Source organism: Mycetomoellerius zeteki, unplaced genomic scaffold (genome assembly GCF_001594055.1).
Source record: "Mycetomoellerius zeteki isolate Tzet28-1 unplaced genomic scaffold, Tzet1.0 scaffold223, whole genome shotgun sequence".
Classification (NCBI taxonomy): Eukaryota; Metazoa; Arthropoda; class Insecta; order Hymenoptera; family Formicidae; genus Mycetomoellerius; species Mycetomoellerius zeteki.
The window spans coordinates 1,343,808-1,361,070 of NW_017257198.1; the positions used below are offsets into that span (position 1 = coordinate 1,343,808).

General features: G+C 38.3%; 1 protein-coding gene across 4 annotated transcripts in view; it reads left to right on the forward strand.

Moving 5' to 3' along the window:
- retn (retained) overlaps positions 1-17,263 on the forward strand; it is a 113,434-nt gene that overhangs the window by 71,221 nt on the left and 24,950 nt on the right. For all 4 annotated transcript variants that reach the window (XM_018448561.1, XM_018448562.1, XM_018448563.1 and 1 more), the window contains one exon: positions 16,365-16,437. In XM_018448561.1, coding sequence (XP_018304063.1) covers positions 16,365-16,437 — 73 coding nt within the window. The remainder of the gene's footprint in view (positions 1-16,364; positions 16,438-17,263) is intronic.

Below are 17,263 nucleotides of genomic sequence, written 5' to 3' on the forward strand. Positions count from 1 at the left end.
TTTTACAAAATTCTTTTATAATTAATTTTATTTGAATATGTAATTAAATAATGATAAATACAACGTAAACTAAATATTACGTGAAAAAATATCAAATAATCAATTTTATCAAAAAAACCCCCAAAATCTCTAAAAAAAACCCCCAAATACACCCAGTGAGTTAAGCTTTTCTAAAGAAAAGCCCTTTTTTCCCTGTTTCTATAGTCTTCTTCTATAATACATTTTTAACAATCTTAGGTATATTAGAACCCACAAATCATTTTTTGATATTGTATGACTGAATACATTGAGTTTTATTTTTCTTACCGGGTTTATAACTTATATATTGTATAGATATATTCTTATATTCCTTCTATTGTATTTTCTTGTCACGCTTTACTGAGAATTTCGTATTCTACGATTATGATTCATATTTTTCTATATTTGTGAAAAGAATATGAAATATCTAAGGAAAAGAATAATCGATGCAGATTTCTCTTATTCTCTATTTTTGGATAAGAATTATTTAGATATTTATGCTTTAACGGTGAAGTCGGAATGATTGAAATCTGGTGAGAATCGTTGTATCGTTTCTGCAGTTTGAATAGCAAGATATATAAGATACGGTAGCGGCGGATTTTATAAATAACAATAGAGCAATTATAATCAGGAATAAAAATTTATTCCTAATCGTTCATCTTGAACTCTTTACTTTTTTCATTAACAAATTAGCATGAAGATACTTTTTATGTTGCTTTTTAGGAAATTTGCATGATATAACTTACATTATATTGGTTATTGATAAAACTTTTTAGGCTTTTTAGGCTTTTTAAGCTTTTTTATATTGGTTATTGTAATGATATATTTATACATTGGTGATTGTGATATTTATACATAATATCTTATAATTTAATTCATTCAATAATGATTTGAACTATGAATGTTTAAATTGTTACACTTGAAATATTTATTTATACAATACTTCACACTTATAAAATTTTGTATCTTTCTATCACTGTCTTGTAGGTATTAAAATTTGAATACTTCAGGTAAAAATATAGTTGAATTTAACCTTTGTATTGAATTTAATCTCGGGATGACAATCCATTTTTTCTGTCCTTTTATCTGTCTTTTTATTCTCTTTTGTATAAAATTTACCTGCCTCTATTTCTTTGTTGCAATTTTTTTTTTTTTGGTAAATCGGATTTGCAGTTGGGACTTTTGGATCGCTTACTGTAAAAAAGATTATTGATAAACAGCAGGAGACTGAAAAGAAATATGATAGATCTACAATAAATCTATACAATAGATATATCCAATTTGTTTCGTGATGCACGTACACCAGGCGGGAGACCGTGTTTCTGGATAAGAATTTCAATGGGCAGAAACGATACGACGATCTTTTAAGAATCAGTTTTTTTCATCAGCAAGATATTCTTTTGTTAATATGGCTCAATCAGAATAAATCAATAAATAAAAGAAGGGCTACGAGCCATGGATATATTCTTTTGTGCTGTTTTTCAGACATTTGCACAATATAGTACTTTTGTTATATCGTTTTACACACGGCTTATACATGATTCGTATAATTTATCATATACTGAGAGAAAAAAATGATTGCAAGTACAATAATTTAACTATAATTTATAGTTATTTTTTCGGTCAATTATAAATTTGTAATTGTTTTAACCATGCATATTATAACTGCTTCAACATTGAAATATAATCATTACAACTGTAACATGTATTAAGTTTTTCCTTACCATATCTCTTAGTTATTCTTACCATGTAAATAGTTAGCGAATGTTAAGAAAATAGTTATATTCACTAGAATGACGATTGCATTTATTACAATCGTTATTCTTATTAAAATGGTTATTTTTATTTACCATTCGTATCTTAACATTTTACTATATTAATAGTTCAGATCATAACTTACAGTACAATTTTTCTATATTTGTGAGAACTATACATACAAAGTTATTGTTACTAATATTGTAGCAATAATAATCATAAAAATGGACCTTCTAACTATAATTTTTTAACCACGCAATTATAATCATAAATTCCACGTACTTTTCTCTCTGTGTATAACTTTTTGTCATCAACGTATACGCAACTCAACAATCGTGCAATTTATATAGTGATCGAGTGATGTCTATAACTTTCGCGACACTTGTGAAAAAATTTATGCGGCATATCTCGCACGATTTTTATATGCATTCACAAGCGCAATGTGGTGATTAAGTAATTTTACCTATAGTTTCTTTAGTCATAATATTTGCGGTACAAAATATATCACTCCAATTTATAACGAAGGTATATTCTTTCGCGTCTAACATTTCCGCGACTCTCTCGAGAAATTCGCACAGTGATTTGATTCATACAGTCCTGCAATTATTATAATACAATAATTTCACACGATACTTTCATAAATTACTTTACATAAATTTTATTTGTTATATTTCTTCTCCATCATACACTTAGCCTTAATCTTGTATTATATTTTTAAAACTCTAATTTATTTTATATAATATTGTGTCTTGACATCTTGCAAGAATTGACATTATAATTTGTACTATTAATATTATTATCATTGTCAATAAATACTACCGAGATACAGTAACTTACTTCGCGCGCGCTCTTTTATCATATAAACTCGCGAGAGAAAGAAGCCGAAATAGAATCCACCGTCCAGGGGAGCAGTCCGTAAATGAGCAAAAGAGGAAGAAGCATCCGCGGGGTAACGGGGGGTTAGGCGAAAAGAACTTCGGCCGGTCAGATAATCGCGGGCGTTAAACTTTTATAGGCCTGATTTTCATTTATATGTTAAACGCGTCATAACTCGGGAGTTAGAGAGAAGGTGGTGGACGCGTGTGTTGCGTGCGTGTAAGTTTTGTTCTCGGCGGTACGCTTGGTCTCAGGTGGCTGGTGTAGGGGGCCTCGCGACCGACCGAGGAGCGGGGGAGAGTTTTATTTCTAACAAATGAGCGGCAGGCACGATGTTATAATATAAAAAGATCAGGACATATACCTCGGCTTCCCTCGGTGAGAGAAAGGGAGAACCGCGGTTCGTCTTGACTAATCGTTTTTTTATGACTGGTAAAATATCACCACGGACACGCACACCTGTACGTACGCTTGCTCTCGGTGGTGATGCTCCCGCTGACACATACGAGAAGAAAAAGCGATACGCATTGTATTATCTTAAACAGCTCCATCTCCTCAGGATCAGCGTTTTGGGAAATTTGGAATTCTCCACTTCCCGTTTCGGAATGTTCCAATGTCTATTAATTGATAAACAACGCTAATTTTTAGCACTCGATCAGTACCGACGCACAGTGGGCCAGAAGGTAGGTAAAAACGGCCAAAAATCAACTTTGGAATTTTAAAATTGTAAAATGATTTTCATATTCTATACAGTTTAAAGCATATATGTCAGTAAAATTATATTAGAATTGGTTAATTATTGTGGGATCCATTGTATTCTAAAATCAGAAATGTACACGAAAATGTTACTCACTCGAAAGATGAAATATTCAAATTTATAGCTTTCAATAATGTTAAGCTTTGCAAATTTTTATTTCTGCTTGTTGATTAGAATAAGTATTCGAATGGAAATGAAAAAAAATTAAGTACAAAAACTTTCAGATATGTGTGTGAATACATACACCCAATTAAAATGCGTGACTGTAAATTTTCTGACATTACGCTCGCTGCCGTTTGATAATTCTCCAAATTTCCACACCATATCAAGAAAATCTCAACTAAAATATGAATCTCTTAAAGATTTAATATACTTTAACTTTAGTCGGCCTACTCTTGTCCGTTTTCATTTATTAGCAAGATACACAACAATATATTTACAATAATTAACCTAATAAGCCTATTTGAGCAAAACACAAGATATTTATTGTGTGAAATAAAAATTAAACAATTACATGTATATTAATCGTAAACGTTTCGACCTATGGTTAAGGTCCTTATCAATACTTAATTACATATCATCATATATTGACACAATTGATACTCTCTATAAATAAAAATCTAAAATGTCCAAATATCTATCATGGTATTGTCCAACCGCTTTGTAGTCATCAAATTAGCATGTTTAATGATTGCACATCTGAACCTTGAATATTATTTTCATTTAAATATATTTACAGTTTTTAAATTCCGAAGTTGATTTTTGGCCGTTTTTATCTGCCTTCTGGCCCACTGTGCGACGCGCGATGGTATATTTTTCTCGTGCATCTCTTTTTTCAATATATACATACATACACGCACGTTACTTTATCTTTTATTTTACCACACGCATTTCTTTTTTTACTCTGAGGAACTGATGAAGAAAAAGGTGCAGTCATGGATTTTCGGACAGCTTTTCAGACTGTACAACAATATGTTTCCAAATCCTTTTGAAGCGGCAACTAAAGAGACAGCTCTCCTTTTGCGGATGACAAATGAGTTATGCACCACGTACCTTTTAAAAATATAGACTAATAAAATGGCACACGGAAAGAATTTTCCTTTAAAATTTATTCTGAAAATATGGTAATTGTGGTACAATTACCATATTTTACATACAATTACAATACAATATTTTAAAGATTTTTACCATGCACTTCAGTAAAATTAATCAAACTTATTTGATACTTTATTATAGTTTTATTAATGAATGAGAGAGATTTACATTAAAATTTTTCGAAATACAATGTTGTCCCACGACTATCATATTTTCAGAATAAACTCTAAGAAAAATTCTCTCCGTGTAGAAATCGCATAAATTAAGAAAAAATTCTCTCCATGTAGTAAAAATGGGAAACTGCATGTCTCAAAGAGTGAAAGAAAGTGAAAGAAGCCGTCACTCCTGAATTCAAATTAAGAGTAATACTAAATCTTTTTTTTGAGAAACTAGAAAATTTATGCGCATTGTATCAAGTGTGAAATGATAATGAATTCATTATTTAATATTTTCTTGAGCTATTTTTTTCGGAAGACATATATTTGATTATAAAAATTATATAAATCTTTATTATTCTTAACATTGTCCTTCCATAAAATTGCTTATTCGATATAAAAGCAAATGTAATAACATAACATATTTCTTTTTATGATCATGATGAGAAAATTTTCCAATTTACGTCTTACTTTTTCGATATATTTTCGATTCCCTTTTAGAAGAACCGTTCTATACTCGCATGCAGGAACGCGTTAAAATATGTAAAATATATTGCATCTCATGATGTCTCGTAAAAGGACGCGATAAAAATCGAACGATCCACTAAATGCTCTTCGTTCCCGTAATCGTTTAATCAACGTCGTAGGATCGTAATCGTGCTCGTGGTAGCGCTGCGCATCTCCACTATAAAATCGGTATAAAGTCGCATAAAAGTCCATCGCCAGCCTCCTAATTCCTACAGATATAATCTATTAAGGATCCGGCAACTATATCTTTTTTTCCAAGACGATCCTCCGTCGCTCGAGCAACTTACAAAAATGACAAATACGGTTCTCACGATGCAATAGTTTTTACGAGTACGATCGAGAAAAGATATTAGAAGACTACGACATGATACGACGTACTAAATTTATTAATAAAAACGTTTCCATCCATGATTTGTAAATAGAGCCTTTTAGAGTTGTGTCTCGTAAATTCAGGCGTTTTCAGGATTTATGTCGTTCAATCAATTTATTTTTACGCTGAAAACTATATGTACATACTTTACGAAGTACCTGGCTGTACATTTGTTATAAACAAACTACAATCAACAAATACTAATCGCGAGAGTACAACATGAAAACTCATCAATGAAAATGACATACGAATCAACGACTTTTGACCGTCGTACTTGGAGACATCAATGCAAGCAGAAGAAGGAACGCTAAGCTATAGCAAATGAAGACAATTTCCAAATAACAAAATATTAAAAAATCAATTATCTAAGCAGATGAAAGAAAGATCGAATCTTAAATGAAGTTGCACCACGTTTTATCTGCTATCAAACTGCACTGACGACCAGCTGCGGTCAGAGACGTATAGACGAAAGAAAGTAAAGAGAACGCGAGAAGAGAGAAAGAAAGCACGGTACATGTGTGTGTGTGTGTAGGGGGAGAGGGGTAGAAGTTGTCTTTGCCAGAACAGAGCAGAAGTGAGAGAAGGAAAGACGGAAGAGGAGAAAGAGAGAAAGAGAGAGACGAAGAGCGAGCGAGGTGTCCGAACAAATAGAAACGTTCTTCTCGCTCGGCTCGAGACTGCCCTGTGAGGTCGCCGGCTACATAGCGCTGTCGTGTAAACACGCGCTAACTGCCTCCTCTCGCCGACGCTGGCCGTCGTCTCCATCTCGGCCACCTCCGTCGCGCGTTCCAAGTTCCTACCTATCGCGCGATCACCGCGGCCGCCGCCACCGTCTCCACCGCCGTCTCCACCGCCACCGCCGATCTCGGTCGTGCCGCCGCGCCGCCTCTGCACCTTCATCATGACCGGTCGACCGTCTCGTCGAACTCGTAAACGACTCACTTTGGTGATCGCTCGACGAGGACCGTAACACGACCGAGCCGTTCGGCCATTCGCTGTAAGCGTCACTGGACGTACCTCAGACGGATTGTACGTAGCGTCAGCCGACGCCTCAATCATTCCCCCGTTTCATAATACGATTGTCCTGTCTTCCATCGCTTTCTTTCGCGATGCATCGTTTAGTGGCTCTCAGCGCGAACATTTCTCTGCAAACTCTAGCGATCACTATCGCGCTAATCACGTAATGAACGAGGTACTTTACTCTTTTTGTATTTTAAACATATCTATAAAAGTACCTTAACACCTTCAAGTATCTCTGCTAATGTTAATGATACATGTTAGACCTTATAACTTTTCAATCGTTGCGAAGTGCTGAAACTTTTCATCTTTTCAACAGCAAAGTGATTACATGACGGTTCCTTTTTCTTTCTCTCTCTCTCTCTCTTTCTCCCTTTAACGAAGGAGGTCGAATTTCCTACGTTAGCAAACATATACCTCGATAAATTCTCATCGGACATACCGCGTCTTACGGCTCGTTCTCGTGAGAAACAAAGATGGCCGTTGATACGACCATCGCGAGAAACGGTGCGTTTTGTGTGCCCGTTCGATTAGCGTTGCGGTGCGAGTTGTTTCGCTTCCTCGTTAATAAGAGAGCTTGTAGCGTCCCTTCCTCCTTCGTTCGCGCTTTCTTGTCCTCCCCCCTCCCCTTCCATCTTTTTCTCCATCAACCGATACGCGATTCGAGCCACACGCATAATCTTCTCATGGCTGAACTCGAATAACTCCGCGGACACGGTAGACAATGCCTTCGCTGTTCCTGCGTGGGAGTATATTCTCATTCCTGGACGCACGCGAAATGTCGAAGCAGTTCTGTTTATGTGTGTGCATGTGCGTGCGTATGAACGAGGATCCCTTCGGCATCATCTGCAATCGCGGATATCAATCACGGCGACGTGGTGTCGTGGCGCAGGTCGGATATCATTCGTGAAAGTTAATTGACTTCGCGCGCGGCATTAATCTCATTAAACGGCCTATTCGCGTACAATATGAAATCAAACTCGGTGGTGAGCCGAGCATGGGTAAAAGATCTCGATCCCTCGGGCGAAAGGCATTAATACCCGTTACGATCCTCTCATGGCCGTACGTGGTGCGGCGCGGTGGGCGCGGGTTTCGCCAGTGCGTACAGCCGTGCTGCGTGCGACGCAAGCAACGATGCAACGGAGCACGATTCGATCGCGCAGCCGTGTTCTTCGCGCCCCTCCATTCCGCTGTCCGCTTTCGGAGCCATCCGTCCCTTCATTATTTACGTCTTGATTTATTATAATCGAAGCGCGCTCACGTAGCTCCGTTTGATCCGTACCGAGGTGAGACTCCCGTTTCTCTTTTTCTCGCCCTTTCTTTCTCCCTTTCTTAGTTCTCTACTCCCCCAACTCTCCCCCCCCCCTCTCTCTCTCTCTGTCTGTCTCTTTCTCTCTTTGCTCGTTTGGAGACGATCCTTCTCGCCTGTGCATTTCTCTTTCGCGCATATCGCTCGGTACAAGTCGCGAGAAAGAAGAAAGAGCTAAAAGAGTGGACCACGAACAAATGAATGCCACTTAGGAGCCGTATTTTACGTCAAACGTCGCCAAGTTAATCGATCCCAACGCATCCTTTCGCACCGCGTAATTTCATCTCTCGTTCGTGTCGAGACAAGCGAAAACGACCCGTGGAATTTCTTGACTCGTATTAACCCTGTCCTTCAGTGACGTAGTCATAAGCCGTGCGATATTGCCACCCTCGACGTTCCATAAACGTGTAATTTGCAACTTAGTCCGGCCGGATAGAAATTTCGACGTACAATTTTGGATCACAATATTTTTATTTAATTGAACCTGTTTTCGTTTCTTTAATCAGACAGTTTATCTTTCATTAACGATTCCGCCACTCTGAAGAAACATCTAACTACGCTACTGCACTGAATCAAATTATTGCTATTATATCTGTAGGATTTTTTTATGACTGCCACACCTCCGAACATGTAGTAGACAGAAGGATTCATCGCGACGACAGATAGCCAATATCAAGGTGTGGCTTCGAACGGGATGGCTCCGAAAGGATGCCATCGTGCGCCTTTATCGCGATATCTCGCAATCAAATTGAACCGGCTACCGAATTAAATTGCAGAATACGGGTCGGACGTAAATCTTCGACGGAAGCGTCTCGTTACGATCCTGTTACGTCGATGCGCAGGTGTGAGAAAAAACGAGCATTAGGAGCAACGACACTGGGAGATATTAGCTGGCGGCGATACGTCATTCGGCGAATCGTCCGGACGCGATAATAAAAGAAGAGTAGAGCGATAAGATGACTAACGCGTTGGTTAACGCGAATTTATATTAGCCACAGGTCGGAGTTTATTATCTAAATTGAATTAGCACGCGCTAACTTACCGCGTGGATTTTTATCGCGGGATGCGGCAAAAAATCTGCCTTAGAAGCAGCTCCTTAAAAAGATACAGTTGGCAGATCGACGTTCTAGTCGATAGTATAGAGTATAGCTTTCGACTGCGGCGTATTTTCATCATACGTTCTAGATCGGACAATTTGTCGTCGTGTAAATGTAACTTTGTGCAGAGGCCGATCATCGTGGTCGCCACAGTCAGCCCGTGAAATTGTACACCCGACGTTTTGCCAATCGGCTTCTCTCCCGTCGACGTTTACGAGCGAATTAACCACGAGTAACGAAGGGGTGCAACGGGCTCGAGGCATGCTGCACTTCCGGTTCCCGTCTCGCTGGTCGTCTCAAAGAATCGAAGACAGGCGACGATATTTATGTTCGAATATTTATGTTCGATATTTATGTTAGAAACGTTTTGTTTAAAATTTCATCGTCATCTCGATATCACACTCAGAAAAACTGATATTACTGTTTGGTATAATTGTTTAATAAAAAAAATAACAATAAGTTAATAAACTTTTATTTGTATTTTTTAATTCGTTCTAATTAAATTACGTCCAAAAAAGTCCGTCTCTTTAGTAAAAAATATGCCGTAACATCTTTTAGGCGGGATTGCTATAGGTTTCTATAATAATATTCTTATTAACGTAAAACATTACCGCGTTTTTTGATAAACAACGTCTGTGTCGAATAGTTAAATGCGTTTCAATCAACCATTTCGCGATTGATTCCCACGTTCACGACAATCGTGACTGCGACATAGATTATTCGATTTTATGTGTTTTCTGAATTGGCAACCGCGAAAAAAGGAATCAACTGTAGAAGGGTTTACAGAGTAAACCAGAGGCCCTTTCGAAACATTTAAAGGGTTTATGGGCCATGGATGGATGCATTGGCCGCCCACAGAGGGCTTTCGAACCGTCCCCGTTGAGAGCAGAGATGTAGGCAGAGGCGAAAACGAAACAACGATAGCGAAGACTGTAGGCAAGAAAGGAAGGGAGAAAAGGAGTGGGAGGTGGAAGGGAGAAGTCAAAGTCAGTTGTCGGAGATTATTAGGCGGCCGACATAAAACGTGCTTAGGTGCGATTTAATATTTCCAGCTACGAGCATAAAATCCGACTCTATCGAGTCTCGTTCTTGGTAGAGAAAGAGAGAGAGAGAGAGAGAGAGAGAGAGAGAGAGAGAGAGAGAGAAAACGCAAAGGGACCACGGAGTATTTCGTTTCTTACATTTCTTTGTTGACGCCGACATCATGGAGAGTCCATCGCCTCCTTCTCTCATGTAAACTCTTACTTCTTTCGTCGCACCGAGTCTTGATTATTCTTTGAAATTATTTTCACAATTTCATTTTAGTTCAGCGCTCGCGTAGGAGGCCGCGGAAATTCATTCGCCAGCCTTTACTAGATCGATTTCATTTTATGATGGAAATATTATACCGTAAGATCTGGTCGATGACCCGTTCGCGGCCCAGATGGTAATAATTTATCATTACTTCATGCACATACGAGTACGGTATTTCTTGGAAATCTAATTCTGATGTTTCTAATTCTAATGAAATAAGCAAGAGACAAGCAGGGAGAAAACTCCGAGATGGTAAGGATGAATCGTTGGAAAAACGTCAATGATTTCTCTCGGAAGCTCGTTCGAAGCTAGATCCGTTCAAAGAAACGCGAGTGGATACGAACGAAACCTCATTCGGATTAGAGCTGTCCAAGGACAACGGATGGGTCTTTCTCTTCCCGCGAGACGATATCGGTGGGATAAAGCCGATTGATTTCGTCCCTATAATGGGAATTCGCGAAGTGGATTCCCATCCACGTTATTTCGAGAAAGCGACTCCGGATAGTGTCAATCGGTTTTCGTTTCGTATTTTCTCGTTTCCTGCAAAGCTAGCGATTATATGTGTGGTATTACTCATTTATTGTTCTTATCTTATTTTTATTTAGTGTCATTTACTGATACACACACAACTACTGTTTACTAAAATCAATCTTTGCGATTTTATTGAACCTGTTTTATTTTCTCGGAACTTTAGAACTTTCCAGAAGCTGCAATCCAGCATCTCTCCCTCTCAATTGTTCTATTAATGTATAAATGGCTGAATACAAAGCGAATCAAAATACGAACAAAAATAGATAAAAGACATCTTCCACTAATACGATGTTAATATTATAAAAATATCTCATGTTTCTTAACAATAGAAAAACAGATTTATTTAAGTGTTCCGGCACTGATTGAAATTCGTTCAATTTGCTAAAGATACGATCCTATATTGTTTGACTGACCTTCTTTATCAGTTTTCTATAGCTCGTTCATATTGTCTCTTCGCGAACTTCTTAACGCTTCTATCGACGTATTTATTCAGAATCTTTAAAGAATTCTTTTCCAAAGACAGTCCGTCGTCATGTCGCGTCGCGTCTTGGAGCGTGAGACGATTCAAGATGCGGTGCGATAACCGGCTTGCGGGTGGAGTTTACTGGGCGTAGCGAGGGGGAGAGAGAGAGAGAGAGAGAGAGAGAGAGAGAGAGAGAGAGAGAGAGAAGGCCGGGCTTCTCGGGCCACGTTGTTCTAGACGTTACGGAGATTTTATAGGAGCGTAACGCACCAGCGGCATTGTACGCGCCGCTCGACGTCATAATGATTATAATTGCCTTTTGCTATCTTTAATGTCCTGGAAGCGGGTAATGGTAGCAACTATTATGGCCGCTCGTATAACCCGCCGCTGATCTTGATATCCCCACTTAAAGTTCGCCATTTCCATCGTCCACCGGATATCTTTCTACACTTATCATCGACGAATCAAACTTGCCCCGATTTTCATTCTTTTCAAGAACGTTTTCAAGAACGTTTTCACTGTCTGTTGAAGTTGTCTATTCATTGCTAACTTACGAGTGTCACTCTATTTGCGAAAAAAATATTGATTGAATGCATTTGTGAGAATACTTATTGTAATAGAGAAATCTTATTCAGTCAAAGGAGACTATGAGAGACTTATGTGAAACGAGAGGAATGCTTTGAAATTTCAAGCCTTAGACTAAATTCTAAAACGAAAGATAACGAGTAGGTTTTCTTAGATAAAAAGATATGTGTGTTTTGCGGACTCTTTTTCTTTTAAAGCGATAATTTTATTAACGATACTTAAAAACATTTTGCTTATGTATTAATATTAATCTTCTTTGATTACGTATGTATAACATACGCGCCCAAAACGCTTTATCAAAAGATTTCTATAATAAAATAAAATTTTTGTCGTCGCGTAATTGCATCACACCACATTCGCGCTTTAACGATCTCTCAAATCCTTTGAACGAGCAAATATAACCGTCGGAGGAAACGAGCGATAAAATTTTTATCTTGTTTCATACGTTTGTCGTAATTCATGCGAATCTACCGCGGAATTCGCAGTCGGGCGATGTGGCGCGCGCGCTTATGTTCGGAAATTATTTTATAATTCATTTAATCCTAGAATATATTAAATAAAATATATAATATCACAAAACTATTTAAAAATTGAAATCACTTATCATGTTCTCTGTTATAATACTGACTCCAAAGGATCTAAACTGATATGTAACTGTGTGTGTGATAGAATTTTTAAAAATTATCTCCACTTATCTTTACTTGTTCTAACTCTTTCCTACTGACTACTCATAGACATATTCAATGACTTCGCTCACTTATACATAAAATTTATGTATCAATAGCAGTACTTATCACTTAGCGATAGCAGTGTAGGATTAAAAGGAACCTTTAAAGGACGTAGATTTTCAACGTTTTCAAATATATCTCGCGAAGTATCAATCTCTTAATATTACATCGTAAAGGAAACGATATTTGTCACTAATATTGAATTTTAAATTGATATTTGTGAATAAAAATCCATTTAATCTTAATGCAATCAATACTTACAGAAATCAATACTTACACTGAAAAAAATTTTGTTCATTTTTGGTCCAATGAATGATCGTTAATCAATGTCTGACTTAATGTCCGACTTAATGTAATTAATTCATTGATACAATAACTGGATTCATTTATACAACTATATATTCATTCTTGCAATGAATTCTAGGAATAATTTTATCATTTAAATCATTATGAGAATTCATTGGATCAATTTTCATTATTTTTTCGTAATTCAATGAATATTTTATTGTACTTACATACAGTTTTGGTTCAGTATAGTATTATCATTAGCGTGACAAGAGCGTTGTGTCCCCGCGTAAAGGCCCTATGTTCTTATCCGATATCTCGATCTTGAATCTCGAAAGGAAAAGTCGGAGCGCATTACGTAAGACTGCGCCCGCTTCCGTTTCGTTCGAGACGCACCCTTAAGAAGGGTTTATGGCCGGAAGTTGACCCCTTACATTCGCGGGGGCGGATGCAACGTAACGACATATCGCCCGCGAGAAGCTTTTCGAAGTACACGGACCTATGGCTAATTATATAATTAAGATAATAAGTCGGCGAGTGTAGATACTGGCTACTCGCCGATGTTCCCTCCTCCTTCTAGCGAGGCTTGACAAGTCATATGGAAATTTTACATTATCATCATCCGTTTCAGGGGAGCGTAAGACTTTTAAAAATATCGTGATATTGTATGTAGGTATATAATATATGAATGACTTTTGTTTTTAGTAAAGAAAATGTTTTTTGTACGATATTGTGAATAGGTACTTATTTCGTGTATTTATTTCTGTTTCACTTGCAATATTATACGGACACAAAGTTATCGACGCTACGCAGTGAAAAGAGTCTCGCATCGATAATTGTTGCTCGTAAAGCTAGCGACGTGTACCACTTATGAGAGACCTCTTCTTGCTCTCCATGTTCGTCTCCTCTATCACGTTTCGCGTCTTGAGGTCGTAAAATTCATCGCGCGATGGTCAAGAGGCCGAACGAAAAAGAGTTAGAAATCAGTTCGACGATCTTTACGTTCAAAGAACGCAATTCGTAATACATTTGCGGTAGGTGTCCCACTTTCCTTCAACCATATTAATATATATTTAACGAAATATTTTTTTCAATGAACTCGAATTTGCCAATTAACCAGAGATCATCATTTATTTTGTGACTCGCAATCAGTAAAATAAAATCGCAAACATCTTTCTAGCTAACTTCTACAACGAACGAATTTACAGACTTGACACTCCGTTAAGAGAAGATGATTGAAATTGGATGATTAAAATTTTCAAGGAATCACTCTGTTCATCGAATGCGATCATTACCGGATATTCTTGCCGAACGCACTGTGTGTATACACCTCGGTCGCTATAATCACAGCACCTTCGAGTCCGTTAACGTTACTAAGCACGCGTACATCGATCATCGGCAAAGTTGGCTCTCCTCGTGGTTGCCTGGGACGAAAGTCGTCCGATCAACCGGCGGTCGTATCAGGAATTATTATTCACTCGCCGTCAGTGGATGAGAGAAGGAGAGGGCGGGGCTGCGGCGCATGCATCATCGAGAGCAAATTCCGTTGCCCCGTCTTTATTTTACCACGGTAGTGAGGTACACATGGGCGGCATGTAGGATACGAACGAGCGAAAGAGAGAGCTGCTCTTCTCCCCTGATCCTCACGTGGCTGCCGTCAGTCCGCTTAACTGTAGATCAATCAATATACCTCGCTTGAACCCTCAGCCTCTATACTTCGTCCCCTCCTCTCTTGCCTTTTACTTCGTCCTCTCCCTCCGGCTGCCCCTAACGAGCTCATCGCTCGTGTAGCCAAAGAAAAAACACGAGAAAGTGGTACAAAATGGCCCTTGAGAAATGCTGTTCGTCCATCCGTTCGTTTCTTCGTTCCTTCATTCCTACGATACGCTCGTTGCTTCGTCTCATCAAGGGTAGCGAACGAGATTAAGAGGGTGAGAGCGAAGGGGTTGCCGCGAAAATTGAGCGAGGAATATGAATAAATTTCTCTCTTTTTCTCTTTCATTGATTAACTTCGATTAACGATCTACTTGCACGTGGTGGCGATTGCCAGGCACCTGCCACTGCACGCTGAGAAACCGCCCGTTCTACACAGCTGTACGCGCGTCGTGCGTGCATACCGCACATATTTCGTTTTGTCGCCATACATCTCGTGCGCGCAACATTTTTTTCCCATGACAGGCGTCGACATTTACGTCTTCACATGGGCGTTACTCTTTGACGTATTACTTTACATTTCTATATCGCATCGAACGAGCATTGTAGTACTCTCATTAATTACGTCGTTGCTAATAAAATGCGAGAGTCATGAATTGGATTGGTTATCTTTAGTCTTGATAAAGAAGACTAATTAACTATCAATACACTTCCGAATATTGATAGTTAATTAGTTTTCCTATTAAAATAAACGCACGTTTTAAATCTAAAAGAATATTGATACTAAAAGAAGATTGTAAAAAATCTTTGTATAATTAAATGAATGTATATTGAGTGTATCAACTGAAATTCGAGCGCGTAATATACACGCCGTGATTTTACACTTTTGTTTTATTGTTGCTTTCATAATCCGCGGGCAGTCTAGGCGGAAAACTAGATGGGATAGACGGCGTGAGCGTAAGGCATCGTATTAATTATTATTCGCCCTTGGGGAGAGATAGTGTTGCGAAACACCGCGCGATTAGTTGAATAGAATTTATCGTAGCGGCAAATGTGCGAGTCGAGTCAAGTTGAGTTGAATTGCGAAGAGCGGAAAGTATTGGAAGAGGAAAAGGAACAAGCTCGTAGTTGCTTGTCGAATGAACGTTTAAGGGATGTAGAAAGTGCCAGAGAAAAAGAGGATAAGGAGAGACACTAGGAGAAGAGAAAGCGAGGGTGTACGGGGCTGATATTATAAAAGCAATTAGGAGGTCTCAGATTAGATATAGCACATCGTACATAACAAATATGATAATACGGGCCGCCAGCCCGAAGGGGGTTTGGCTTTCATATAGTCGGCGAGGGTTTCGGGTTATGAGGCAGGTTAAACGGAATCATTAATAATCGGAGCTAACTAATCTGCCTGTCGCTATGAGCACACTTGTTTCACTCCTGTTTTTATTACCACGCCGTAAGGTAACGTTTTATTCTCCCGATCGGCACGGGAAAGCATTGCGAGGGGGAAAGTATTTGTGCGATTATAAAGACGCTCGCGACATAAAAATGTTGATTGTTGCTTGATTACATTGAATTGTATTAACCGTACAACTCATAAAAAGATCTTATCTTCTACGCTCCTCAATTTAGTATAATTTCGTAATGCTATATTGCGTGTAATGGAGATGTACTCATTATCGTGCATAAGATGTCCCATCATTACACGTATGTAATTTCTGTAAATATCGAAAAAGGGGCGCACGTCCCTTTATGAGTTAATACGTTAGTGGCAAGACGCTCCGTACATCGAAATGTATTATTTGTCTTGTATATTATGACGAGACTCATTTGTCTTTATTTCTTTTTGTTTCAGTTGTATGAGCTGGATGATACCCCTGAACGGAAGGTATTCCTTGACGACCTCTTTACTTTCATGCAGAGTAGAGGTGAGTCTATCAACAGAATAATAATTACCCCGATGTATTCGATAAAACGATCTAACGTGAAAATAATGTATGATACTTGGCATGATGCCTGCGAAAAAAATTGTCAAGTAACATAATGGAGTTTGTATTACAAATATTGTGGACGTTTTCTCAACATATTCTCAAAGACGACTCTTTCACTCGTAAAATTTTTTTCGACACGATCTGTCTTCTCGGCGAGATTCGTCATTTGCCAATTTTACAAAGGCGAAAATACCCCGCAAATTTGCATGTTAAAAAATAAGAAAGTACCCTTACAGAGAGTCTACACTGGTCAATTTATTACTAAAAGACAGTAATTAATTACTTATTTGAAGTACTAAAAGTATTGAACAACGGTGCTTTTAATACTTAAAATAAGCAATTAATTACTGTCTTTCAGTCTTGGCCAGTATTAGATTTATAAGGGTACGCGCTCTACTTATACACATTCGTATACCTGTAAATTATATTTAACTCACTCATAATCCATCATACGTTTTGTCACGCGCTACTCCCACCGTGTTTTGTATCTTTAGAAAAATACGCTGAAATATTCGGAATTCGATTAAGAGAAGTTTGAAAGAACAGGCGGCATAAATCGAGCAGAGGCCATCTGACTTTTTTCATAGAAGACATACTCGTACTTTGCAAATTTGTTTAGATCCGCTGTTTGAATTTGTCGACCGTTGAGAAAGATACACACATGCGTGACTGCCGCGACCCGCATCTCGTTTCCTGCACACGTGGATTTTCGTATAGCCGGTACGTCCGACCGCGTCGTAAACGTCCACGTGGTTAAAAGGTT